This window comes from Neomonachus schauinslandi, chromosome 8, assembly GCF_002201575.2.
Source record: "Neomonachus schauinslandi chromosome 8, ASM220157v2, whole genome shotgun sequence".
Classification (NCBI taxonomy): domain Eukaryota; kingdom Metazoa; phylum Chordata; class Mammalia; order Carnivora; family Phocidae; genus Neomonachus; species Neomonachus schauinslandi.
The window spans coordinates 44,867,864-44,895,768 of NC_058410.1; the positions used below are offsets into that span (position 1 = coordinate 44,867,864).

The window sequence follows — 27,905 nt, forward strand, 5'->3', positions numbered from 1 at the left end:
ATTACAGCTGTGTGACCTTGGGCAAATTATTTAACCCCTCTGTGCCTCAGTTTCCCCAAATGTTAAATGGGGATGATACCAACATCTACTTAATAGAAGAGTGAGTTAATATACATATATAGTTGAGAACAGTGCCTGGCACATAGTAGGTTCTCCCTGTGAACAACAACAATAATGATCACTGTTATTATATTTCATGTCAGTTTCCTTCTCCCTCAACTCAACTTTGTCATCAAAACTTGCCAGGCCTCTCCATTTCCTATTAGCCTTATGAGGTCATAAGCATGCTAGTTTATTTGCTAAGTAGTACTAATGCAACGTGTCCCAGGGAGATAGACAGCTGAGGGGGACCATTCACACCAATTCATACTCAGTGTGCTCTTGCCTCGGGGTCCTTGTTCTCGCTGTTCTCTTTTCCTTGAACATTCTTCCTCAGATACCCAAGTGCTGAATTCTCTCACTTAGTTCAGGTCCCTACTTGCAATGTACCTCGTTAGAGAGGACTTTGCTGACGTTTCATCTAAAGTAGCTACCCCCTTTCACGCCCACCATTATTTTCTTGCCCCCTTTTGCTGCCACTTGTCACCACCCGACACAGACTTAGTTGGCTGCTAGTTTATTGTCTGTCTCCCCCGCCGTTAGAATGTAGATCCCGAAGAGGAACAACTTTGCTTTGTTCATTGTTGTCTCATCAATACTTAGAACACAGCCTGGCATGTGTTAAGCATCCAATAAATATCTTAATATATGATTAAATTACTCAATCGAAAAGAATATATCTTTCAAGGTGGAATTTTAGCTGGTGGACTAAAAGGTAAGCACTTTAGACAAAAAGGGCCATTGTAAGGCCACTTAATTCGTATCCCCAAGGCTGTGACCTGTTCACTTATGGCAGAGTTATCCTCTCTGCTCTCTCCCCACATTTTACATATTCCTTTATTATATACAGCACACATTGTCTTCTATAGTAATGTTTCTGCTCCCCTATGACTACAGTAGCCTCAAAGACAAGGAGCGTATCTTGTTTCTTTGTATTCCCTGGTGGTCCTCATAAATGCTTGCTGAACCAATGTTTATGGTTGGTATTGTTATAATTCTTGTACAGTCTGTATATTAGAGATACAGAAGGTCAAATAGATACTAGCATAATCTTTACATTTTTTTTGTCACAGATGAAGATGGCAGTGTGATCTGTTTGAATTCAGGTGACGTTATGTCAATAGCCTTAATGGAAACCAAGAACCAAGAAGGCTTAAACTATATGGTACTTGCCACAGGATGTAGCCAAGGTGAAGAAAATTCCGAGGGTCCTCTAGGCTCCAAGGAATCTGAATCTTGTGGTCTTAGGAAAGAAGAGAAGGAACCACATGCGGACAAAGATCTCTGCCAAGAAAAACAAGTGGCTTACTGTCCTCCTGGCAAGCCTGAAGGCCTGAACTATGCCCGTCTCACTCATAGTGGATATAGAGATGGGTCTGATTAGTAGCTCTGTTTGGGAAATGTGGAGTTGAGATAAACACTCCCATTAAGTAGTTACTGAAAGAAAACCCTAGTAGAATGATAGATGTGGTGGTAGTCTATGACTCCAAATTAACACTGAAAAGTTCCTGACTTCCTGAATTCTTGGTTCCAAGAGCCATTTGATTTCAGTTGTGACAATCCCCATAAGAACTGCCTAACCTTCAGCAGAATTCCCAAGTGAACCACTAAACATTTGGAAAGCTTAGGAAGACTCAAGAATCTGGAAGGGAAACTGCCCTCCCCTCCCTTGAGGCCCCTTAGTCCATTGCCCACCCTTCAGTCTGGGCTGTACCAGAAGTATCTTGGTTAGATGGTGAGAGACAAAAGAGCTATGTTCAGGGACCTGAAGGAGGGGGATGAAGCGCATGCTCAGGGGGTCGACTGAGCTACAGATATATATATATCTGGAAATGACTAAGTAACTCCACACATACAGAAGGAACCAGCACTTGGGACATGAGAGATCATTTGGAATGCTGTTACTACAATAAAATATTGTCTTTAATGACTACTCTAAAGTACTTTGTATTTTGGAGCCTTGGAAGAGCAGCTTCAGAGAGCTCTAAGTCCTAAAGTTTAACATTCCATGAACTTTGGGTTATAGAAAAATCACTCTGTGACTTGTGTGCTGCTATGGAATTTAGCTAATATAAAGATCGTTTTCATTTGCTGTATCTATCTTATACATAAAATACTTAAGATTACACTTAGTATCAACTCTCCTTAAAACTAAATATAAATGATTGTATGATGTTAATTTAAGCTCTGTGATTTTTTAGCAACTACATGAAATAATAGATATCTAAATGAGAACTATTAAAAACATTTCTTCAGAGAAATGCTCTGATTTAAAGCCAATCATGTTTTTGCAGTCACCCATTTAAATCTGAGTGCCTCAATTCCTCCAAGGGCAACGCTAATGAAAGCATTCTGTGTGTTATCAGTTGCAGTATACAGGATGTTTGCTAGATACAGAAAATACTTTGATTATAAAATTTGCTAAAAACTACTCCTGGAAGAGGATCACATATCCATTTGCACCAAGGATAATTTGGTTCTTTTTTTAACTTGCTTACTGCCTGAGAGGCTGCACCGATGGTTGGCTGCATGGTGAGGGACACAGGCAAGTCGGTGTGTGAGTTCTGTGGGGGACGGCCCCCAAGGAAACGTCCAGGACCTGTGGCCTCTGCTATAACTGTGATTCCACGGAACAAAGCGGGATATTTTCTCTCTAATCTTCTGATGTTCTAATGGACATTTATCATTCTTCTCAATAGCCCAGCATATGACACCCCTTGCCATGCTGGGGAATTCCTCCACCTGTATCTTCTGGGTGGGAGCTACATTCGATTTGCTTCCCCCAAGATCTCTTGTAGCAAGAAGGCAGGCATGTGACCCCCACCACTCAGACACACCTACCACAGGCTTCTAATTGAGAGGTAAGGAAGCAAAGAAACAGGGCCCACAGTTAGTCTTCCCAGGTGGTGGCGGCGACTGTAGCTGGTCTGACTCCTGGCATCCAGTGTCCAGGGCCAAGACAGTCTGCAGAGCAGATCTGGAGCCTGGTGCCTCTCGCAGTCCGGGTAGCCAGATTAGACTGGTTCTGCTGTCTGCTTTTAGCCAGTGCTCCGGCTCCAGTCTGGCTCTCAAGCCCTCCCAGGGATTTTGTGAGTTACCCTCCTATCCTTTTAATAAATGTTTTTCTTTTAAATCAGCTGGAGTCAGTTTCTGTTGCTTGCAACCAGGACTTTCACTCTGCCAGTGGCATGGACCTTTATTTTGGAATAGACAAAGAAATGAAAAGTATGTAGAAGAACTGGGTTTTCAGTACATTTGCATTACAATTTGGACAATAGAGAAATTTACAGAATAGCTGAGGCGAAGAGCCCATAAAATATCATGTTTCAGGGGCACCTGGGTGGCTCAGTTGGTTAAGCAGCTGCCTTCGGCTCAGGTCATGATCCCAGGGTCCTGGGATTGAGCCCTGCGTTGGGCTCCCAGCTCAGCAGGGAGCCTGCTTCTCCCTCTCCCTCTGCCTGCCGCTCCCTCTGCTTGTGCTCTCTCTCTCTGTGTCTCTGTCAAATAAATAAATAAAATATCATGTTTCAGCAAGGCTATAAATGTAAATTAGTAGTCTTTTTAATAATTCATAATGAATTATATTGATAGAAATATTTAATACAAAATAAAATAGTGGCTGAAATCTCATGGGTAAAATTTATTATAAAGTGATAAAATACAAATGACTGGTAATATTGAAAACTATATAAGTTAATTCTGGAAAAATTAGATCTTATAATCAAGAGGGAAAAATTGGCAATGGCTAAAAATACTACTTGTTAAAATATTTTTTACTAAAGGGGCGCCTGGGTGGCTCAGTTGATTAAGCGTCTGCCTTGGGCTCAGGTCATGATCCCAGGGTCCTGGGAACCTGCTCTGGGCTCTGTGCTCAGTAGGGAGCCTACTTCTGCCTCTCCCTCTGCTGCTCCCTCTGCTGCTCCCCCTACTTGTGCTCCCTCACTCTCTAAATTAATCAATCAATAAATAAACTCTTAAAAAATATTTTAAAAATCCACTAAAAATTGATGGAAGAATATAATATTCGTGATAAACTTTTTATCTGCAAAATTTGACTTCGAAAAAAAATGGCTCCCAAAGGCAAAAGTTAAAATTGGTAAGACTAAAACACAGTAATACAAAAGCCAATCAATAAATCTAACTTTCATTTTACTTTATTTTTTTTTCTCATTGAAGCATAGTCGGCATAAAATATCCTGTTCGATTCAGGCATATATCATGGTGATTTGATATTTTTATACATTACAAAATGATTCCCACACTAGGTCTAGTTACCATCTGTTGCCATACAAAGTTATTACAGTATTATTGACTATATTCCTTATGCTTATAATCCCTAGGTACATTACATCCCATGACTTATTTATTTTATAACTAGCAATTTGTACCTCTTAATCTCCTTCACCTATTTCACCTTCACCCTCCCCCTCTGGTAACTAACAGTTTGTTTCCTGTACCTATGAGTCTGTTTCTGTTTTGTTTTGTTCATTCATTTGTTTTATTTTTTTAGATTCCACGTGTAAGTGAAACTATATGGTATTTGTCTTTCTCTGACTTATTTCACTTAGCAAAATACACTTTAGGTGCATCCATCTAAATTTCATTTTAAATTGTTCAAGGAAAAGAAATAATTCATAAGGAAAAGTAAGTTGCAAATGAAAAATATTGTTTATAAACAACAACACCACCACAACAGACTATAAATATAGAGAACAAACTAGTGGTTGCCAGAGGGGTAGGGTGGGAGAGGGATAGGTGAAAAAGGTGAAGGGTAATGATTAAGAGGTACAAAGAAGAAAAGAAATATTGTTTATAATTTAACATTGCCAACCAAATAAAGATTTACCTAGATAAAATCAATATGTCGATGTAATTCTGATGAAAATGTTTTACTTAAAATGCCCTTGAGAAAAGAGCCTGTCCCTGGGCCCAGATATGTTCTGTTGCTCACCCATCCTGGTTTTGCCTGGCCTTGTGGGACTCCTTATCTATTCCCTGCTTGTCTGAATCGCACTCATCCTTTAGGATCAGCTCATATTCCCACTGTTTGGAAAGGCTTGTCCTTAACTGCCTCTCCTCTCCCTTCTCGAAATTACTGTTGCCCTTCTTGTCCTTGCATCTTATTTAGCAGTAGCCACATATATCTCCATCCAATTTCTATGTATCTTACCCACTTGAATAAATAGCAAGCTCTCTGAATACAAGGTGACATATTTTAACCCTTTGTATCTTCTCTCAGCCAAAATAATGTTTAATGGATTAATTGGCTGATTTTCTCATCATCTTTTTACAACACATTTCACAACAAGTCTTCCCTTGTAGCTCTTAGAACGGATGTCAGAAAATTGGTCTAATGCCAAGGGGAGCTCAAGAGGATTCTTTTGATCCTGAGTCATCTCCTAAGACCTAGATAGATTATAGAAGTTAGGAGACTGCTTTGAGGTTCAGGCAAGACTTAGGATAGGCCTGAAATTCTGGAAGCCCTTGAAATGATGGAGAACATATGTAGAGGAGGCAATAATTTATTTTACCATTATCAGTTTCTTCCCTGTCTCAAACCCACCTTTTATCCTCAGAATGGCTTTTGAGAATGTTTCTAATGGCTACATAAAATCTCTTAGGATGGATATGCTGTGGTTTACTGCTCCTTTGTAGATCTACCTATTCATTCATTCACTCATTCAATAAATATTTTTTGAGTGCTTGCCATATAGCAAGCATTGTTATAGGCACTAGGAATGGAGTAATAAAGCAAAGTCTCTGCCTCGGTGGAGGTTACATTCTAGCATTCCAGGTGGGAGAAAAGACATAATAAATAAGCAAAAATATATATGATAATACACTAAAAGTATCTTACACCATGATCAAATGGAACTTATTCCAGAGATACAAGGATGTTTCAATATCTACAAATCAGTCAATGTGATACACAACTTTAACAAAATGGAGGATAAAAATCACATAAGCATCTCAATAGACACAGGAAAATTATTTGACAAAATTTGACATCCATTAATGATAAAAACTCACAACAAAGTGAGTATACAGGGAATGTACCTCAACATAATAAAGGTCATTTATAACCAGCCCACAGTTAACATCATACTTAATGGTGAAAAGCCAAAAGCTTTTCCTCTAAGACCAGGAACAAGACAAGGATGTCCATTCTCAGCACTTCTGTTCAGCATAGTATTGGATGTCTTAGCCAGAGCAATTAGGCAAGAAAAAGAAATAAAAGACACCTAACCTGGAAAGGAATGAGTAAAACTGTCACTGTTTGCAGATGACATGATATTATATATAGAAAACACTAACCACTCCATCAAAATAATATTAGAACTAATAAATTCAGCAATGTTGCAGGATACAAAATCAATACACAAAAATCTGTTGCGTTTTTTTTACATTAATAGCAAACTATTAGAAAGAGAAATTAAGTAAATCCCATTTATAATTGCATCAAGAAGAGTGAGATAACTAGGTGTAAATTCAGCCAAGGAGGTGAAAGATCTATATATTTAAAGCTACAAGGCATTAATGAAACAAATTGAAGAAGACATAAACAAATGGAAAGATATTCTGTACTTATGGATTGGAAGAATTAATATTGTTAAAATATCCATACTACCCAAAGCAATATATAGATTCAATGCAATCCCTATCAAAATTTTAATGGTATTTTTCACAGAAATGGAGCAAACAATTCTAAAATTTGCATGAAACCACAAAACCCCAAATAACCAAAGGAATCTTGAAAAAGAACAAAGCTGGAGGCATCACGCTTCTTGATTTGAAATTATACTACAAAGCTACAGTAATTAAAACAGTATGGTGTTGGCATAAAAACAGACATTTAGATCAACAGAACAGACAGCCACACATATACGGTTGATTAACGGATGACTAAGAACCCAAGAAGATACAATAGAGAAAGGACAGTCCCTGCAATAACTGGTGTTGGGAAATTGGACAGCCACATGTAAAAGAATGGAACTGGACAACTATCTTACACCATACACAAAAATGAGCTCAAGATGGAGTAGAGACTTGAATATAAGACCTGAAACCATAAAACTCTTAGAAGAAAACATAGGCAGTAAGCTCCTTGACGTAAGTCTTGTTGATGATTTTTTTTTAATATGACACAAGCAAAAGCAACAAAAGCAAAAATAAACAAATGGAACTACATGAAACTATAAAACTTCTGCACAACAAAAGAAACCATCAACAAAATGAAAAGACAACCTACTGAATGGGAGAAAATAATTGCAAATCATTTATTTGGTAAGGGGCTAATATCTAAAATATACAAAGAACTCATACAACTCAATGACTAAAAACAATCTGATTTAAAAAAGGGCAGAAGAGGGACGCTTAGGTGGCTCAGTCAGTTAAGCATCCAGCTCTTGATTTCGGCTCAGGTCATAATCTCAGGGTTGTGAGATCAAGCCCTGCCTCAGGCTCTGCTCAGCCAGGAGTCTGCTTGGGGATTCTCTCTCCCTCCCCCTGCTCATTCTCTCTCTCTCTCTCTCTCTTAAATAAATAAATAAATCTTTAAAAATAGGGCAGAAGGATTTGCAACGACATGGTTGGAGCTAGAGGGTATAATGCTAAGCAAAATAAGTCAGAGAAAGACAAATACCATATGTTTTCACTCATACGTGGAATTTAAGAAACAAAACAAGTGAGCAAAGGGGAAAAAAAAGAGAGAGAGAGAGAGAGAAAAACCAAGAAACAGACTCATAATTATAGAGAACAAACTAACTGATGGTTACCAGAAGGGAGGAGGGTGTAGGGGGATGGGTGAAATAGGTGATGGGGATTAAGGAGTGCATTTTTTGTGATGAGAACCTGGTGATGTATGGAATTGTTGAATTACTATATTGTACACTTGAAACTAATGTAACACTGTATGTTAACTAACTGGAATTAAAATAAAAACTTTTTAAAAATCAGCAGAAGATCTGAATAGACATTTTCCCAAAGAAGACATATACAGGTGGCCAATAGGTACATGAAAAGATGGGGAATCATGACTCATCAGGGTAATGAAACTCAAAACCACAATGAGGTATCATTTCACACTGGTTACAATGGCCATTATCAAAAGACAAGAACTAACAAGTGTTGGCAAAGATGTGGAAAAAAGGGCACCCTTGTGCACTGTTGATGGGAATGTGAATTACTACAACCCCTATGCAAAAAGGCATGGAGGTTCCTCAAAAAATTAAAAATAGAAATACCATATGATCCAGCAATTTCTCTTGTGGGTATTTATCAGAAGAAAACAAAAACACTAATTAGAAAAGATGTATGCACCCCCTTGTTCAAAGCAGCATTATTTACAGTAGCCAAGATATAGAAAGAACCTAAATGTTCATTAATGGATGAATGGATAAAAAAATTTGTGGTGTATATGTACAATGGGCTATTATTCAGCCATAAAAAGAATGAAATTTTGCCATTTGTGACAACATGGATTGACCTCAAGGGCATTATGCTAAGTGAAATAAGTCAGACAGAAAAAGACAAATATTGTATGGCCTCTCTTATATGTGAACTCTTAAAAAAAGAATAATAGAGAGAGAGAGAGAAAACCCAGGTTCATAGGTATGGAGAACAGATTGGTGTTTGCTGTGTGCAAGAGGTGGGGTTGGGGGAGCAAGAGAGATAGTGAACTATTCTTTTTTATGGGAGAGGTTTAAAGAAATTGAAAAAAAATTTTTTTAAATGTAGTTTTTCAAAAGAAAAAAGGGAATGAGGACCAAAAGGAAGCAAGTTTAGCAGTAAGGATTTTTTTAAGTAAAAGAAAAATCTAAGAGAATGTACACTTGATGATAAAATGGGAAATAAATTTGATTTGAATTGAGATCTTGAACCATATTGAAGAGAGTCAAAAATGCAAATTAAAAATATAACATTGCCTTTCAAAAGAACATTTCCTTGCAGGTATTATAGCTGACTGTATAGTCTTCCTCTAAATGGCAAGGCAACAGAGAGGAGTAGAGTGAAGAAGGAGAAAATAACTGGGAGTGAAAAAGAGAGAAGTCACAGTGGGAAACCTACTATTAGGGTCAATTATTATTATTCAATCAATTACTTGATTTACTTTAAAAATATCCTTTAAAAAATATCCTTTTATGTACTCAGTATCTTCTCTTTGGGGTTTCATATTTGTCAATATTCTGATGCAGAGAACAGATTCCACTCTAGACAATTTGAATAAACGGATTTATTACAGCATGTCGGATGGCTTTGCAGAATTATTGAAATGGTCGAATGTAAATCGGTAAGATGAAATTCCAGAATCTACTTTCAAGTCTGCACTGCAGAACCAGACTGCCAAAGGAGCTGCTTCTCCTGCCATGATCAGGAAGCTGTTTGTCAAATCAGGAGGCTTCCCTTATTTTTTTTTTTTGTTTTTGTTTACATTGATTTTTTTTTTTATTCTTACGTTAATCCCCATACATTACATCATTAGTTTTAGATGAAGTGTTCCATGATTCATTGTTTGTGCATAACACCCAGTGCTCCATGCAGAATGTGCCCTCCTCAATACCCACCACCAGGCTAACCCATCCTCCCACCCCCCTCCCCTCTAGAACCCTGTTTGTTTTTCAGAGTCCATCGTCTCTCATGGTTCGTCTACCCCTCCGAGGAGGCTTCCCTTATTATATATATAAATATAGGGCTGCCTCAGTCAGAGCCAGTCAATTAGCTACTGTTATTGGTCCTGGAACAGCACCACTATGCCCCAATCAGGAAACCTCACGTGCAAAATTAGGAGGCTTCGGGATCCCACATGATGCCACCTTTTCTAGTAGCAAGAAGCCATTTCTGTCAAATCAACAAGCCTCAGAGACAGAGTTTGGCTGCAGAACTACACCACATTTGCTATAATAACCATTGATAAAATACATGCCCAGCATCCCATTTATCTCAGTTCAAATTTCAAGACTCATGTGATTGCGTCTGATACAGAACCTGAATCAAACTTGGATCACCAGCTGAACATGAATTGGGGAAACATTTGTCTTAGCCCTCTGCTCTCTACAGGAGAGGGAAGTCATGGTAGAAGAAAAGCAGAATAGATATTCTGAGCCAAACCTCCATAACTGCAATAGACTTCATTCTAACTTCTCCACATTCATCTTTGAAAAGTTCAAACATTTTTTGTTGTTATGCAGAGAATTATGTATTTGGTCCATCTTTGAGCATAGTCCCAAAGTCTAGAACATTCCTCCTGTAAATAAGAGCTTAAAAAAATATCTACTCAATATATATAGGTGGCTCAATACATAAGATGTGTCAGAGGATGCTGAGTGCTAATAGAAATATGAATCAGGGGTTGAGGGATAGCTAGAGAGAGAGAGAATGAGAGCAGTTGTTATTTTATGTACAATAGCCAGGGAAGGCCACACTGATAAAGAGATACTTAGTGGAGACCTGAAACAAATTGAAAAAAAAAAAAGTAGTCATATGTATATGTAGTAGAAGGAAAAGCAAGTTCAAAAGCCCTCTGAGATGGAAGCATGACTGGCCTTGGAAAGGAACAGCACCAAGGTCAGGAGTAAACTGAAGGAGGGGAGCGTGGTAGTGGTGGTTACATCATATGGGCTGTTGTAGGCCATTAAGAGGACTTTGGCCTATTCCCTGTGTGTGATGGGAAAACACCAAAGAGTTCTGAACAAACAAGAGATATAATGTGACTTAGGTTTTGAAAGGATCATTCCAGATGTGTGAAGAGGAGCCTGAGAGTAGGGTGGGGCTGAGAGGTAGAAGCAGGAAAATCAACTAGAAGTTATTATGATCAACCAAGCAAGAGATGATGGTGGCTTGGCAGTGAAGGTGGTGAAACAGTGGTGGAAGTGATGAAAGTGGTTGATGGAGGGTTTTTTGGGAGAGGTTTTGCTGACAAATTAAGTATGGGATATGAGAGAAGAAAGATTAAGATTTTAACCTGAGCAGTAGGAAGAATGGAAGTTATCTCTTGCTCAGATGCAGAAGACAGGAGAGATGATTCATGTTGAGAGGCAGGGTGGCAATGAGAGGTTCAGTTTGGGATGTGTTAGTTTTGAGATGGCTGTTAGATGTCTATGGGGAGATGCTTGAGTGTGCAGCTGGAGAGGGATGAAGGAGAGGGATTCAGGCTGAAGAGAATTCCATTTGTACAGAAGGCTGAGATTAGCCATGAGATGGGTTCAGCTCACCCAGGGCTACCTATAAATAAGAAAGAACATCTAAGCATGAGGCCAAAGTCACTCCATGTTTAGATAATAGGAAGCTAAGGAAAGACTAGCAAAGACTGAGAAGGAGGGCTCAGAAAAGTAGTATGAAGATCAAGAGAGTGGAATCCTGGAAACCAAGGGAACAACATGTTTGAAGAAGGATGGAATTATGAACTGTGTCAAATATGATTGACAGGCAAGGTAGCCATATGCACCCGTTCGCCCAGGATCGTCCCAGCTTATGCCTTTGTCCTGGATTAATTACTGCCAGTGCCCCTTCCGCACTTAAAAGTGATCTTGTTCAGACCATAAATTATATGGTCCCCTGTGGTGGACACGGAGATGTGTTATTTAGATCATCTTTCCAGAGAAACTGCTGTGTGGGGAGCATGGCTAATTGACACCTCCAGCGGCTGTAGTTTCAGATCTACTGTGACATTTATGCCAGGCCGTGCTCCCCTTGGGCCATTTCCTTCCAAAGACTGAATGCAGAGAAGCACTAGAAATGGGCCATTCCTACACGATGTGGATGTTATTGGCTACTAACAGACCATTTTGACTTGGGGGCTCCCTTTCGGTCTAGCTGTGACTTTCCCAGGATTATATTGTAATCTGAACCTCTTCCCATCCAATCGTCCCTTCTCTCTCTCTCCTTCACAGGTATCTGGCCAAGTTGAAACCCCTGAAACTGCAGCCCTCCTCCTTTCCCTCCCCTAGCCACGTCAAAACAAAGCCAACCGTAAAGTTGAAACCCAGGGGATGACAATGGTTAGCGCCATCATTAAAGATCTGAAGGGTGCAGGGTTCATGGCTTCTATCATATCTCCATTTAATTCACTGGAGCTCCTACAGAAACTGCATGGATCCTGGAGAATGACTTGCATACCACGAGTTAAACGAAATAGAGCCCCAGTAACAGTTGCTATGCCAGATGTAGTACCTTTACTAGAACGTATTGGTAAGGCCGCCAGTCCACGGTATGTGTCTTGACATCTGCTTATCAGAGGATCTTAACTGAGGTATCCCCCTATTGATGAGACAGATACAAGGAATACTGAGAACTGATCTTCAGGTTTAGACATATGGAGCTAACCGATGGCCTTGACAAGTGTGTGTGTAGTGGAAGCTAAATTAGAGAGGATAAAAGGAAAATGAATACGTAAATGGAGAGGGCAAGAAGATAACTCACGTAAGGCATTTCGTCATTTAGAGGGAACAGAGGAGCAACTGGAAGGAGAAGGGTCAAAGGAGTTTGTTTTTAAAGGCAAGAATATTGCAGCCTGTTTTATACTAATGGGAATGACCCAGTAGAGCAGGCAAACTGATGATGCAGGAAGAAGAGAGGCCAATTGTTGAAGTGATGTCTTGAGCACAAGGAGTGGGATACACGTGCAGGAAAACGATATTTGACGCTCACTGGCTCCTATTAAAAGTGGAGAACCTCTCCCCACTCCTTCTAATAAGAGGGTTTTCTTTACTGAAGCAGGCTTCCAGACAGTTTTCCTTTTTTTAACTTTTACCCCAAACCTCAGCTCAACTTATATCTTTAAATTGGTTTGCACATAACAAAATATAAAAAACTAATGCAATATTTTGTGTGTGTTTTTCACAATAATTGGTGGTACTTGCTCAGTGTATTTAGTACCCAGTTAAGGGGGTAAAGAATATTATAAATCAAGGGTGAATGGGATGATCTTTAGGGTGATTGCAACCTCTTAAATGCTGAACTTTTTTTTTTTTAAATGCTGAACTTTTGTCCCAAGAGGTTATAACATCAATGCCAAGTAAGTGACACAGACCTTAGGTGGTAAGAGTCCCGATAAAGGCGAGAATGTGCACTGGGTCTTGTGTGGAGACAAGGCTTCGTGGAAGAGGCAGAACTTAAGCTAGACTTCGGAGAATAGATAGCATTTGGATAACAGGGTAGTTAGAGTGAAGGTTTTCTAATACAGTGGGAGGTAAGAATTTACAAAGAACCTTCTGCAGAATATGAGAAAATCATTGCAGACTGCTCTAAGCTGGAAGAACAGCCAACCAGAATTGTGTTTCGGCACCCTGTTAATTTCCAGATTGTGTGCTGTTGAGCTGAAATCATCTGATGGTGAGTTTGATGTCCTCCTGAAAACCAAGACTAGATAGCTCTAGCTTCATTCTGAGCATTGATGTGGATACACGGGACAAGAAAGCACAAGCACTAGATCAGAAAATGAAAAGACAACATACAAAGCATTTTCTATCCTGTCACTTTTAGAACTTTTCTGTTTATATTAAGGAGAAAAAGAATAAAGTCTGTGTAATTGAGTTCAAATTAAGAATTCCTCTAATAAAGGAGGTAACAAAAGTGAAATATGTGTTCTAAAATAGCAGTAAAAAATGTAGTCATAGGCTTTTAGGACCTGAAAAATTATACATTATTAAACTGTTGTTTTATTGTAACACTTAACATATCGCCCTTATTGCTGTTCTGTAACATAGGGAGATTCAGTGGTATCTATACCTTCTCTTTCTTGCAAGACCTAAAGCCCATATTAACCTGCAGCCTGATACGTGACTGGGAAGCATTGTTTATGTTTCTTTTTCAGTTTCAAACATTTTATATCTCGAGCAAAAAAAGGGAGATGGCAGTAAAATCCCAGCAGTGGATTTTTAAATTTTTCAGTCTTATTTATAATAACACCATTCCTTAAATATCAAATAACCAGACATCTCAAACATCAGTGCAAGATGAAGGTGTCAGTATTATCAATTTTTTTAATTAACTACATAGTTTGGAACTGTTAAGTCTAAAATTGTGAATAATTTTCCTTCTCACCAATTCCGATGAATACACCTTCATTGTTGTTTTCCCTCAGGGTATAAATCTGACATTTCCCTAGCCTCTTTTCTTACTCCCTTAAAAAAGTGCAAGCAAAAAAAAAAAAATTGTTTTTAGGAATCTTTGAACAAGAAAGAACAAATATCATAAGCTATGTTCTCTGTGTTTCTTACCAAAATTTTGTCAGTGGCTTTCTGTAAGTTTCTGGGTATGGAGGAGAAATTGTCTGAAGTAAAAACAGGATTTCACACTCCACCAAGCAAGGTGGGATAACACTAATAATACAGAACTTTTCAGCAGTGCTTCCGAAGATATCAGAAACTTCCATTAAAAAAGCAGGTACAGGGGCACCTGGGCGGCTCAGATGGTTAAGCATCTGCCCTCAGCTCAGGTCATGATCCCAGGGTCCTGGGATCGAGCCCCGCATCGGGCTCCCTGCTCAGCGGGAAGCCTGCTTCTCCCTCTCCCTCTGCCTCTCTCCCTGCTCATGCTCTCTCTCTCTCTGTGTCTCAAATGAATAAATAAAATCTTAAAAAAAAAGCAGGTACAATATTAAAAAAAGTCATATGATACTAGATGAAAAAATTTCCAATTATTTTCTGGGATGAGTTACACATTGGGTAAAATGTGGTAGATGAAGAAAAAAGAAATAAGATTGTACCTAGTGAAAATAAACAGCAACGACAACAAAATATATATTTTTGTTTTCCTCCCATTTCTTGATGGTGCTGTTATTGGCACAGGGCCGATTATAGAGTTGCCAAAAATAAGGGCAAGGCTGTAGCAATGAGAATTAGCTGGAAAAGAAACAAACTTACGGCATTCGCATCAGTTATAATTGTTGTTTTGAGCCATTGTGTGTGTAGAATTTTAAGATACGTAATTTGCTTTTCCTGAGTGAGAACTATTTTTATTTGAAGTATGCTAAAGAAGTTTCCAAATTATAAGAGTATTTTACTAGTTGTAAATACACATAGAGATCAAAGCATGTACTCCATAAATAAATGCTGGTAAAAATTTCTGCCTAGTAACTCGATCGTGAGAGTCATGCAAATATTGATTAGGAATCAAAAAATTTTAATTCTTTAGTTTTGTTTTCCAAAAGTTGGGTTTACCCTTAACCTAAATTTTCTCATATGTAATAATTACATATTGCATATGTAATAATTACAGTGTTGATAAGAAATGGAACAGAGGGGGCGCCTGGGTGGCTCAGTTGGTTAAGCGACTGCCTTCGGCTCAGGTCATGATCCTGGAGTCCCAGGATCGAGTCCCACATCGGGCTCCCTGCTCAGCGGGGAGTCTGCTTCTCCCTCTGACCCTCCTCCCTCTCATGCTCTCTGTCTCTCATTGTCTCTCTCGCAAATAAATAAAAAATCTTTAAAAAAAAAAAAAAAAAAGAAATGGAACAGAGGAGGACAGTTTGAACAAAATCACGTCAGCCATTTGACACAGTGGGAGATAAATAGAATCAGAGATTACTGGGAGTTTTTAAGAACAAAACACAGGGGGACACCTGGGTGGCTCAGTCGGTTAAGAGCTACCTTCGGCCCGGGTCATGATCCTAAGGTCTCGGGATCGAGTCCCACATCGTGCTCCTTGCTCAGCAGGGAGCCTGCTTCTCCCTCTTTCTCCCTCTGCTTGTGCTCTCTCTGTCAAATAAATAAAAAATCTTAAAAAAAAAAAAAGAGAACAAAGCACAGGAATAAGAAATATGCTGCTGTTCCTTTTTTAGGGGGAAATAAATGAATTCCAGTAAGGGAATGGAAATTTGGACATCTTATTTTTGTTCTAGAGGAGCTTAGTTCCATAAGTGTGCTTTGGAAAACTCTGAGAGATACTGTAACTCGAGGTAGACCTGACAGTACGGTGGAGACCTTTAGCTTTTTCTCTCGTTGAGTTAAACCTGTTTTGTAAAGTGAAAGATTCCAAATAAAGGGTAACGTTTTACCAAAGTAATTAACTATTCCAGTCAATTCGATATATGTATTTCTGTAAACAATATGTTTCTCGAAACAGTAATTCTTTAGTAAAAATATTCTGCTCTTTCCCCCTAAAAGAGAATCTGTCTCTCTTCTTAAAGTGAGCTTGGATTAGCAGAACCACCTCTGCCGACTCCCCCGGAGGCCACTCTGCCTGGGCTCGATGTTTCTGCTGGAGTACGAGTCAAGGCTGGAAACAACTGGGAGCTGTTCCTGAAGGCTGCTTTGCCTTTTTAGGGTATGAGGGTCTCCCTGTGTTTGGGATAACATGATTGACAGCTCCATTCCAGCTCCAATTAGCACCCTATAATTTATTAGCTTCTGCTTTCAGATTATGCGTTAACTTCACAAATATTTCAACCACGGAACCAGCAGCTATCAAGTGTCTCTTTCCTGATCCAGCCCTCTGGGGCCGGAGTGAAATACAAGGAAAGAGCAGTACAGTTGGTCTGTCAAGTGAGAATAATCATTTGTGTCTGTGCCTGTCTGAGGGCACGGTGTCTCTGATTTCCCTTTAGGCCTGCATCAGAGAGAGAGAGAGATCTGTAGATAGATTCTATATTGTGAGGGTACCATATTTATATTATTAGAGTTTCATTTATTCATGAGAGATAGGGAAAGCTGGTGTTGAGGAAATGTGAAATTTACGTTTGCTTAACCCCATTGCTTGTGTAAATGTCAAAACTTCAGTTATGTACAAACAGAAAATCTAATAATGATACTGCCTTCAGGACATTTATTCCTTTATTCCAGATCTTAGGATTATGTAATAGATAATGAATAATAATAAATCCTAAAAATCTTGCAAGGAAAATGGAATATATAGAGTATGGACTTTAATAAGTATGATCAAAATGTAAATTATTTACAGGCATCTTGTCAACAGAGTGTTAAAGCAGTTTTATAAAGGAATCTTATTTTTTTGGTTTCATTTAATTTTAAAGTCTTTTCAAATACCTTTCCATTTTCCTTTCATGCCTTGACACCGTAAGAATTACATTTAAAATGCAATTTATAGAAATAGCATTTATATGAAAAGCAGTTTGTCTCTTATTTTTTTATCTCCTCCAACCCCAAAGTGATCAATCACTAAGTGTTAAAAAAAAAAAAAATCCTGTTTATTTTGATAGAAAGGGTATGGGTGACCACACATAAACCCAGGGTTTATGATTCTGAGCAAATTGGAGGTTATATTGATCTTAAGAGTTGTTTCCTCTGATAAAAAGGGCACAGAAAGAGCAGTACTTACCCAGAAAGAGTGGCAAGAGAAGCTTCCAGTCAAGGGATCTAAGTCCTAACCTCCACCACCTCTGTCCTCCTTCCCATCCAGGCCCAAATCAGTCTTAAGTCATTGCTAGAATTTGCCACATGTTGAAATAGAACTTCAAAGGGGGAAATGAGACAGGATGGCAACTCCTTTTAAACTAAAGGAGTAGAACAGATAGAGTTCCCTGAAGTTGGGTGACTGAGTTCTCAGCCAGAGGGCAATCGGCAGAAGGATTACTTGGTGGCGGAGAGCTGTCTCTCCCCTTTTCATCACCTCTCCCTCAGCCGAGGCCAAGCGCACAGGGAACACTGCACGGGGAGGCCAGTGGTGCCAGCAGGGATGAGGAGAGGAGAAGCTTGTCTTTCTCTCAGGCCCCCCAACCAGGTAGAACACACGTGAAAACGTCATGTTGGCCTTTCCCCGTGTCATCCTTCATTCCCTTGAATGTCCTTTAATCAATGACCAGGGCCTTCTCTAATCTGCACCATTTCATGAATAGCAACAAGACAAAGGAATTAATATTTTGCATGAATTTGGCGGGCCTAAAGCACATCCGTTAGGATTTTTAATTCACCCAAGTTCTCTCTGATGCTCTTATGACACAGACAGGATCATTATAGTTCTAGGTCGTCTTGCATTTCTACTTGGGGAACGTCTAACACGGAGGGAAATGCTGTCATCCGAGTGTCCTGTGTGCCAGGTCACTGGAGGCCGGCTCAGCAGTCTGGATGGTCTGGTCAGGACTGCTCCAAAGGCCAGTTCCAGTGAATGAGTCTCCTCACCAGCAACCTGATATTCAGGTCAGATGCAGCTCGGGGGAGAGGCTTCAGTAATCAGAACCTTGTGGCTGGGCAAATGCTCCCTGTGGGTTCTGAGCAGAGATCCTGTGGGTGCTAACGCAGTGGAGCATGGGCAGAGTCCCTTCCAGTGGGGGTTGTTTGGAGACAGTGTCCAGCAAAGAATACACCGCGTGCTTTCTTCCTCAACGGCATACTCAGCGGCAAACTCTCAAAAGCGAGCTGGGACTTAAAGCATTTTAGTTAGGCTTGTATATACTAGTGAACTGTGCCAATGGAACATGGATTAAAAAAATCCACAGAGAAGTCCAGAGTTAATTTTAGTTATTGCCTCAATGTCCAAACCTCAGGCTAACTCTTTACACGACTCGGTCGGGTTGGGTGTGAAGAGCTTCAGGGCAGGGAAGTCTGCTAAATACTGAAATGAATTAATAAGAGAAGCCATAATAATTCCTTCCTGGAGAAGAATGGAAATCTGCATCTGACTGAATGGTCTATAGATAGTATCATTTGATGAAGAGGTGTGAAAATGTCCTATGATAGTTCCTTTGAGACCAGGGATTCCGTAAGGTCTGTGGTATGTCAGTCTTTGGTGCCCTGCCTCTTTCCCCTTCCTTCTTCATCTGCCATGGAGGAGAAAGTAAGCCCAGAGTCGAGCCGCCCAAGACAAATCAGAAGAGGACAAGCTGCCTGTGCGGTGGGTGACAGTGTGGTCTCTGCATCCAGGCTGCCTGGGTTGGGATCCTGGCTCTGCCACTTACTGGCTGGGTGACTGGGCAAATTATTTCTCCTCTGTGAGCCTTGATTATCTCGTGGGTAAGAAGGGGATCACCATCGTACATACACATAGACTTGCTGTCAGACTTAAATGAGTTAACCTGCATATGAAGCCCTCCGACCAGCGCCTGATCAACAATTAACATCAGTTGTTGTGAGTGCTGTCACATCTGATGCGGCATAATCATCAAGTACCTTCCACAGAAGCAAAACCAGTAATAGGTTCTTGAAATGATCATAATCTACTTCACAGCTGCCAAGATGACAGAACAAGGGGATGCGTACGTCTGCTAAGCCATACTCTGAGTAAGGTCCCTTACTGCCCCCAACTCTTGAGACTATTATCCAAGATAAATTGTATTTGTTCCTCATGTTATAACGAAGGTCAAGATTTGAGCTACTATTTTTATGCTTTAACAATCTAGAAGGGCAATTTGAACATAACACAAAATATTTCTTTCGGGCACTTTAGTGAATGAACACAATTTTAGCATCAAGAGAAAATTAAGAGAAAAGACCACTCATTTCTTAATAATTAACCCCTCTCTCTCCTCTTTCTTTCTTCCTTTCTTTTTTTTTTTTCGGGGGTGAGGGGGCTAGTGGTAGGTTTGTTTTCTTAGCCTAGCTTCCTAAACTGTAATATAACCAATATTTCAAAAACACTTTTTAACTGACTACTGTCTTAAGAGTCTAGAATCAAAGAAGTAACAATAATTCTCTTCTGGAGAATAATAAATGTGTGCCTCACTGAATGGTGTCCAGGTGGTGCTTTCCGTACCATCTCTACTTTCAACCCAGTGAATGCTGTCAGATAAGCCTGGGCTTCTGCAGGTCACAGTTTTCTCATTTGTGAAACAGAGGTGGGATACCTAACTTCTCACTCCTGGGGTTGATGTCAAGTGGAAAAGGGTTAATGGGTTTTACAGAATGGCAAACACTTTGGAAAAATGAACAGCACTATATACATAAAGTAATATTAGTTACTGACATCAGATTGTACTACTATAAATTATTTTATTCTACTCGAGAAAGACTAAGACATTTATTTTCTTTTTATGAAATAACACAGCGACCCTGTAGTAAAGAGACATCTTTACTGTTCATTTCTTCTTCCTGATCACCTTCAGCTTTGCCCACGCACGGACCCCTTCCCCTGTGCCAAAACGAAAGTGACCAAATCGCAACCACAGAGACTGAGAGGAATATTCGAGGTATTAGAGACTCTGTGGACATTTCTTCCCCTTGTGGCGATTCCTGGTTCTTCTTCATGGAGACAGTTGGGGTTTTTTGCCTTTTTTTTTTTTTTTTCCATCCAGAGGAGGATGGAAGGAGAGACGGAATTTGTGGGAGAGAAGGCAGAGGAGGGCTTCTTCTTTCATCGTAAAGTGTTCCTTGTAAAAAATATGATATATATCTACACACACACACACACACACATACAAACTAGATCCAGTGCAATTGCAATTGTTGTACCAAACACTGGGAAGCGCCACCTTGGTCGATGTATTTCTGGAGTTTTCAACAGTTGTCCTACAACAGCTGCATTTCAGTAAGACTTGGGCAGGTGGCTCCAGATAAGCCACTTGCCACTCACATTTAGGCTGAGGCTTCCACGTTCACAGTCCAAAGGAAAAGAGTGTGTCTTTGTGTCTGGAGTGGGTGTTGCAGAGAGGGAGTGGGCACGAAGGGAGCTGGAGGCCATGAGGTGAGGAAGAAGGCATTGCGAGTTGGCCTCTTTTACTTCTCTACCACAGTCTTCGATGCAAATACAAATACAGTTTAAATGTGAGGATACTGGATACTGACATCAGTAGTGCTTTGGTCACACTACTTAAGGATATAATTCACATCAGCATAAAAAATATTCACACCAAAATGTCTTTTCTTCCCCTCCTCTTTCCAAGCAAACTTAGGACATCATATCTAAGTGAGCTCACCGCCGGTATTTCCAGTGATTTGCCCAAGAGTCATGAAACATGATTCAGAGTCTTTGGATCTGCTCTTTCGGCAGAAGGAATTACTGTTAGACAGAATTTCTGTAGATGTATGTTTTGGTTTTCCCAACACGCGGAGATGTTTGAAGTCTCTGCCTTCCCCCACGTCGTCATCCATGAAGTGAGAGGCCCAGATGCTGAGCCTCCGTGGCTGGTCGGAAGGGAAAGGGAAGGGGAAACCCGGGGTCATCTGATCAGCTCAGGAGGGATGCACCACAGAGGGAATAACGACGAGCTGCAAACCAAGATCAGAAGCCATTACAAACCCACTCAATTTCAGCTCTGAGAGTCAGCTCTTGCTCTATGCAGAGACCTATAGGGAACAAGGCTGGCTGTCTAAAACCAGTACAGATCCTTGCTTTTGTCCTGAGGCTGTAAACCTGAAAACAGAGAGAAAACAAAAGAAAGAGAGAGAGAGAGAGGGAGAAGAGAAACAGAGGGAGAGAGAAGGGGTTGGGGGTGGGAAGGCACAGGTATTTAAGGAAAGAGAAAGACAAACACCACTGTTTTATTGTGAATGTCACAGAATTCGTTTAAAGGGCATGAATGAAAGTAAAAGCGAAGCAAACAGAAATGTCAAATCTTCACCTGAAGGAAGGGCGGGTGGGCAAGACCACAAGCCAACGATTGCATTTATAATATAACCATTTTTTGGTTATGCCCTAAAAATAAAGGAAGCAGAAGAATGTACCTTTCAAATTCAACTCGTTGAGCCAGAAACTTAATATAGTCATGGAAATCACATTCTCTTTAAGTTTTACATTTTAAGAGACCTATTTAATTTGGCAATTAGGTTGATATCAGAAGCACATTTTTCTTTCCTTATAATTGTCACTAAGAGACAATATCCTCCGCCCAAGCTGTAGAAGATTTTGAACTACACTCTTAGCTCTAGGTCCTCTAGATCAGCGCTGTCCAATAAAAACACAATGGGAGCCACCGGCATAATTCTAAATATTCTAGCAGCCACATTGGAGAAAAGTAAAAAGAACCAGATGAGAATTAATCTTAGTAATATATTTTATTTAACCCAATATGTTCAATATGTAATGTGTCGAAAGTATTCCAACATGCAATCAACATAAAAATATTAGTGAGATGAATTTTACATTTTTTTTTGTACACAGTTTTGAAATCCAGTGCTTGTTATGCGCGTACAGCACGTCCCAATTCGTCCTAGCCACATTTCAAGTGCTCAACAAGTACATGTGGCTAGCGGTTACAGAATTGAACAGCGCAGAGCTAGAAACTTTTCAACAAATTATTTACTTATTTGTTTATTTATTTATATTTGAAAAAAATCCCCTTTTATATCTACCAGCCAGGTTAGGGCAGTGTCCTTTCTCATTCTGCCCACACCGATGACACTGGGTCATCTGTCTGCTGAAGCACAACCCTGCCATGCAGACCTCTGGGTCACAACGTCACTGGGGTCTCCAAGGAGAACCAAGGGGGATCCGGGGCTCAGTCCAGGGTCGGACGCAGGGCAGGAGGGGCCCGGGGAGGCCAAGCTCCCTCTCCCGCTTACCTGAGTCCACGCTGAGTCCCAGACCCTGGGCCACGTCCCCCGCGGGGCTGGCGAAGGGTCCCCCGGGCGCGGCCCACGCGGCGCCGGTCGGCTCGCCCTTGGCGGAGAGCTCGCAGGGCGGGCTGCCGGGCGCGGGCGCCGGGGCGGGCGCGAGGCGGGCCGGGCGCCCGGAGCCTGCGGGCATCAGCAGCGGCCCGTAGCGCGGATCGAAGTGCGGCGCGTAGACCTCGTGCACGGCGGCGGGCCGCGGGTAGGGGGCGGCCTGGGCGCCGAGGGCGCTGCCCAGCGCGTAGGGGTGGTGCGGGTGCGCGTGGTGCGGGTGCGCGTGGTGCCAGGGCTCGGCCGCGCCCTGGTGCAGGTGGCTGTGCAGCGCGGCCGGCGAGTAGGGGTCGGCGGCGGCGAAGGGCAGCTCCGAGTGCGCGGCGGCCAGCGGGCTGCCCAGCGGCGCGGGCACCGGTGCCTGGTACGCGCTGTTCCAGAAGGAGGCGGGGAAGCTGCGCTGGCTCATCGGGAAGGAGCCGTCTGCAGGCCGGCGCGGCGGAGCGGAGGAAAGGAAGAGAGGAGCGCGTCACCGCGGGGGAGATGGCAGCGCCAACGCCGCGGGGCGGGAAAGCTGAACGCGCCTGGCCGGCAAAGGGCAGGCAAGCCGCGGCGGGGAGCGGACCTGCAGCCGGGCCTCGGGGGCGGCGCCTTTCTGAGGGGGCAGCGGCCTGCGAATTCGAGGTTGAGGCACCGCAAAATGGGGGGAACCCTTCGGGAAGGAGGGCCGCTTCCTCGGAATTTGCAGACGCGTCTCCAGTGCGGAAACCCCAGGACAGACTAGACTGGGAGAGGAAGAGAGGAGAGACACTCCCTTCCGTTCCAGTTTTGGGTGGCAGGGAGCTTCCTCCGACTCGAGGCTGCGCTGCCTCGGCGGCCTTGGGGTAGACTCGGCCTCCCGGTCCCAGCCCGCAGCCTCGCCCCAAGCTAAAGATACCTCTTCCCACTCTTGGTCAGCAGCCTAGCGATTTCACTAGCCCCTCTCGCGTTTCAGCCTCCCCAGCTCCAGAAAATGTACCCCTCCAAGGCTCCGATAGACTGGAAGTCCATCGACATATTTCAAAGTCTTGCTATTATTAGCCTCCTTTCTAGAAACCTACTTTCAAATATTTTTTTCCAAGAACTCAAGCAAAAGAGTAAACTGGACATACTAAAAGGGCAGTTGTATTATTTGCAGAGGGACGCAAAGGGACAGATCTTTTAAGTTTTAATTAATAATATCTGTTCCTTAAAGTGTGGATGCCAGGAATAATAGTAATTCTTATGGCCAGTATCGCTGTTGACCCCTAGTGCCGGGAAGCATTTTAAGAGAACAACAGCATTTAGATCAAATTTGTTGTCCTTGGTGGGAACGGAGGGAAGGAAAGATATTTAATTCCGGGGGACTTGATCGAGCACCTCCTCTAGGGAAGGCATCTGCCCCACATACTAGAGAATTAAAAATGTGTTGAGAATGCATTCTAAGAGAGAGTAAAAAAAAAAGTTCTGTATTCCAAACTAATGATTTGAGATCTTATCTAGGCAAAGATTGCACAAACTGTCAGACACTCTTAAGAGAAAAAGGGAGGGTGAGAGTTGTCATCCCCCTCCCCAAATGTCACATTCGTTTTTCTTTTACAAGAAAGTCCTCATTTCTCATCTTGGTAGAACACATCAAAAATTAAATTTAGTGCGAAAGCTTACCAAATAGTTATCCCCACCCTTGCCTGGGAATAAAAAGAGATTGAGATTTCAGAATAGAAGGGAGACTGGCCAATAAATCATGGTCCCAGGCTAGATAAAGCAGTGCTTTGTGAGAAGGGTAGAACAATAAAGAGGGGGTGTTTTGGGGGAAAGCCCTAGAGATGTTTTGGCTGTACCTAAATTTTTATTTCTTTGGTACTTGCTTACTGAAAGACATTTTCTGCTTCAAGATTTCCTAAGTAATTGAAGCCTAGCAAAAAGCATACATACGTTTTAAGAGACATTCATCAGCAGGTTTTGCTTCCGGTGGAGTCTACGACTTTTTCCTCTGGGCAAATTTTCAGGAACTGCTAAGAGCCCTGGAGGTTGTTGTAGGTGAAGATCTTCCACGTGGCTTGGGATAGTGTTTGAAACCTCACACTCCCACAGCACTTTTACATACATTTTCATATTTGTCGTACAGCCATCTCCAGCAACAGTTAAGAGGGCAAGTATTATCCTAATTTTAGAGACCAGTAAATAGAGTGACCCCAAAGAGGTTAAGAGACTTGCCCAAGGTCATATTGCTAGGAAGTGGTAGGGCCAGCAGGAAAATCCAGGTCTCCCAATTCCAAGGCTAGTGTTTTTTCGAAGTCACTGCCCTGCTCTGCTCCGCCTCTTCAAGGAGAGATTTTTTTTTTTTCCTTCCTTCCTTTTACTTACACTCCCCACAAGCCCCTCCTCACCTCCTCTCTGACACCTTTCCTTGAGCCCAGTAGGTGGGCCCCAGGCCGAGAAGGCTCTCTACCTGCCCTTAGAAGCGAGCCCTTTACTCACCCCGCCAGGGCCCGGAGCTCCTGGGTGCTTTGCTGCTTGTACAGCTTGGGGAATAGCTGCTAGGCTGGCTCAGGGCCCTACTGAAGTGCTCATCCACCACAGAGCTGATGTCCCCCTGGAAATAGGTGAAGAGGACGCAGCGGGAGTTGATGTACTCTGCCTCTGGTGGGCGCTCTTTCTCCGGGCTGCCTTCTTCCTCTTTGATACTGGCTGGAGTTTGGCTGGAAAAGGAGCTGCCGCTGCCCGTGCTGTTGCTGGGGCTGGCATTGCACTCTTGCGCTTCCTGCATCTTGGAGTAATAGGCTAGTTTCTGCTCCAAGAGAGAAAGAACAGAGAGGTCAGTTTCAAAAGAGATGGCAAACTGGGTTCCCACCTCGCTCCGTCAGATCCCTAAGGTATCCAGGGGAAAACTGGCATCCAGGCCTAAGTCCTGTGCTCAGTAACATGCGTGAGCTCCTTGAGAGGCAGATTGCCCTGCCTGGTGTCTCTGGCTCCCCAGAATTCCTGCCAGACCCCAGGGAAGCTCTCTGAAGCTGTCAGGGGAAAAGTCCCAGATGATGCCAGGCTATGAGCTGAGTTGGGCCACAGAGCCAGGTTCGGGGCAGATATATTTTTATAATCAGGCTCCAAGGATGAAGGGCACCCAAGTCCAGTTAGAGCCTGACTGTCCCCTGCCTAAGAATCCAGGGCAGATGCACTAGATGCAAGATTCAAGCATCATCCTGATAGAGCATGAAAATGTCAAAACCCACTCCATGCAGCCAGGAATGTAGAGGAAAAACTGCCACAGAGGTAGGATATAGTTCCATTTAGGAAAGAATCATGTGGGGTAAAAATGTGGAATAACATTCCGACATGGATCATGTGAATAAATGCAAGCTGATATTTGTTTGGTCGCCCATAAACTGTCCACTTAAAAGTCTATCTCAGTTTTTAAAGAGATCTTCTTTTGAGTAAGGAAAAACCAGACGGCTGGCTGGGAGCATTTCGACCCTCACCATCTCTGTGCACATTGAGGAAACACGTAATAACAAGGAACGAAGAAGAAGCTCTTGGCCATGAGGATGGGTAAATTGTGGCTGTCTGGTAGTGATTTTAAAAACCAAGTGTAGCTGCTGAAATATTTTCTTAGAAATGAGCAATAGACTGAATGCAGTGTCAACGCATTTATGCAGGCAGAGATGGCCTTGACGCAGGCTGATCATACAAAAGTGAACAGAGTACTTAATGGAATAGGTTGGATTGGTCCAGGATCAGGGAGGAGAAAGGACCAAACAGACAGAAAAGCAACCCCTCTCTCTTCTTTGCAATAGTGCCAACCTGGGAAGGAGTCGTCTCAGACCCTGAAGCCAAAAGACTGTAGTTACTTAGTAGAATGACCACTTCTACCACATTCCCGCTTGGCTTATAATGAGAGACTCTGGTGATTCCCCAAATTAACTTTGTGAGACTAAACAAACTCTTAGATGGAAAATTTAAAAGGGGGGGGGGGAGGTAGAAGGAGAAAAGCAAAAAGCAAAACCTACTCCTTCCATCATTAATTCATCAGGGAATTTTCGAATGGACATTCTGAATTTGCAATCAAAATTGGCAAAAACTTGGACCGGCGGTCCGGAAGCATTTCAGTCTCTCTTGAACAGGAGTCCAGGCCCTCACTTTGGAACCTGCTCCTGACTCCTACAGCCCCCTGGGTGTGTGATCTTATTCTTTGACTGGACTACGGTCTTCAGTTTCTACAATCTCAGCTGAGGCCGTGGAAAGAAAAACTGGTCGACCAGACTCCGCCCGGAGAAGAGAGAAATTGGAATAATTAAACGAAACTTCAAGAGTTTGCCGGAACCGGGTTAACTGGTCTTCTTACAGGTGGGTTTGTGGACGGCAGGATAGCCCGATGCAGCCACTCAGGCTCTAGAAAGGCGAAATATTATCTCCGAAGCTCGCATGCGCCAGGTCAATTGCACCTCAATAATAATCCCCAGAATTTTGCAAAGATTATAAAACCCACGCGTTCACGCAGTTCTCTTTGTAACGAATTCTCTGGTTCCGGAATTAATTGGCCTGATCCCTTGAGAACTGAAACGGGAAAAAGTCACTCCTCAGATAAGCTTGCAGAGATGGGAACGCAGGTCTTTGTGTTTTAGGCAGAAAGACAGAGACAGGTCTTTGCTTTTGTTCTCTTGTCACTCTCACCTTTGAGACCAAAGTTTGGTTTTCCCTGCGTGAGCTTTGCTCGCGTCTCCCCTCACCCGCACCGAAGAATCTGGAGTCCGACAGATCGCTCGCGCGATCCTCGTATGATGGTTCCCCGGAAGGACGGGGCACGCATTAGCGGGCTTAGCTGCCTTCCCGAGAGAGCAAGTGGACAAGCTAAAGGGGTTAGCTCAACCTACAGCGCCGGCAATCCCCGCATCCTCCGGGCTCCCGCCGCTGGCAGGACGCCCCGGACCGGTGCGGAGGTGCCCCGGACCTCGGGGTACAGGCGGTGCTTCAGGAAGCGGGGGCGCGCCACCCGCCTCCAAGGTCCCGGCCCGGAGGAGACACGTACCTGGTGGTAAGGGGTGTAGGCGGCTGCAAAGTAAGGCTGGGGAGGACCATAGACTTGGTACATAACATCCAGACAGCTCATGGCTCCCCGCAGCGGAGACGGCTAAGTGTTTTTTCATCAACTCTGGGTCGGTGGAGCGCAGTGATTCTGCATGGGCGGCGCTTGGACCCGAGCTCCCGAGTCATCGGCGGCGGAGCGGTGGGCAGCGCGCTCAGCGGTTCGGGATCCCGCTCGCAGGCTCCCCTCCCACTCCGGCAATTTGAGCCCGGACCGCGCTCCGGGAGAGAAGCGCCCGGGCTCCCGCTAGTGGGCATTTAAACCCCACGCCGGACTGG

The 27,905-nt window shown here is 42.6% G+C and overlaps 2 protein-coding genes across 4 annotated transcripts in view; one reads left to right on the forward strand and one right to left on the reverse strand.

Annotated features, from left to right (window-relative positions):
* Window positions 1-1,602, forward strand: part of ROS1 (ROS proto-oncogene 1, receptor tyrosine kinase) — a 103,632-nt gene extending 102,030 nt beyond the window's left edge. For both annotated transcript variants that reach the window (XM_044917423.1, XM_044917424.1), the window contains exon 44: window positions 1,173-1,602. In XM_044917423.1, the coding sequence (XP_044773358.1) occupies window positions 1,173-1,483 (311 nt within the window). In that variant the 3' untranslated portion in view covers window positions 1,484-1,602. The remainder of the gene's footprint in view (window positions 1-1,172) is intronic.
* A 19,551-nt stretch (window positions 1,603-21,153) lies between these two features.
* VGLL2 (vestigial like family member 2) lies at window positions 21,154-27,841 on the reverse strand. Of its 2 annotated transcripts, XM_021693608.1 has the most exons (4): window positions 27,571-27,841; window positions 25,026-25,335; window positions 22,488-23,009; window positions 21,154-21,194 (listed from the first exon to the last, which is right to left on the reverse strand). In XM_021693608.1, the coding sequence occupies exons 1-4, from the start codon at window positions 27,649-27,651 to the stop codon at window positions 21,154-21,156; spliced, it is 954 nt and encodes a 317-aa protein (XP_021549283.1). In that variant the 5' UTR covers window positions 27,652-27,841. The 2 variants fall into 2 exon arrangements, with proteins under 2 accessions (XP_021549283.1, XP_021549284.1); XM_021693609.1 differs by lacking the exon at window positions 22,488-23,009 and having other exon boundaries at window positions 27,571-27,651.
* Between the last annotated feature and the right edge of the window lie 64 nt (window positions 27,842-27,905).

Excerpts from the sequence above, each read along its gene's own strand:
- VGLL2 (XM_021693608.1), bottom strand. The coding sequence starts at position 27,651 with ATGAGCTGTCTGGATGTTATGTACCAAGTCTATGGTCCTCCCCAGCCT. Across the intron at positions 25,336-27,570 it reads CCTACACCCCTTACCACCAG|AAACTAGCCTATTACTCCAA; the intron begins GTACGTGTCTCC and ends CTCTTGGAGCAG. Across the intron at positions 23,010-25,025 it reads GAGCTCCGGGCCCTGGCGGG|ACGGCTCCTTCCCGATGAGC; the intron begins GTGAGTAAAGGG and ends GCCGGCCTGCAG.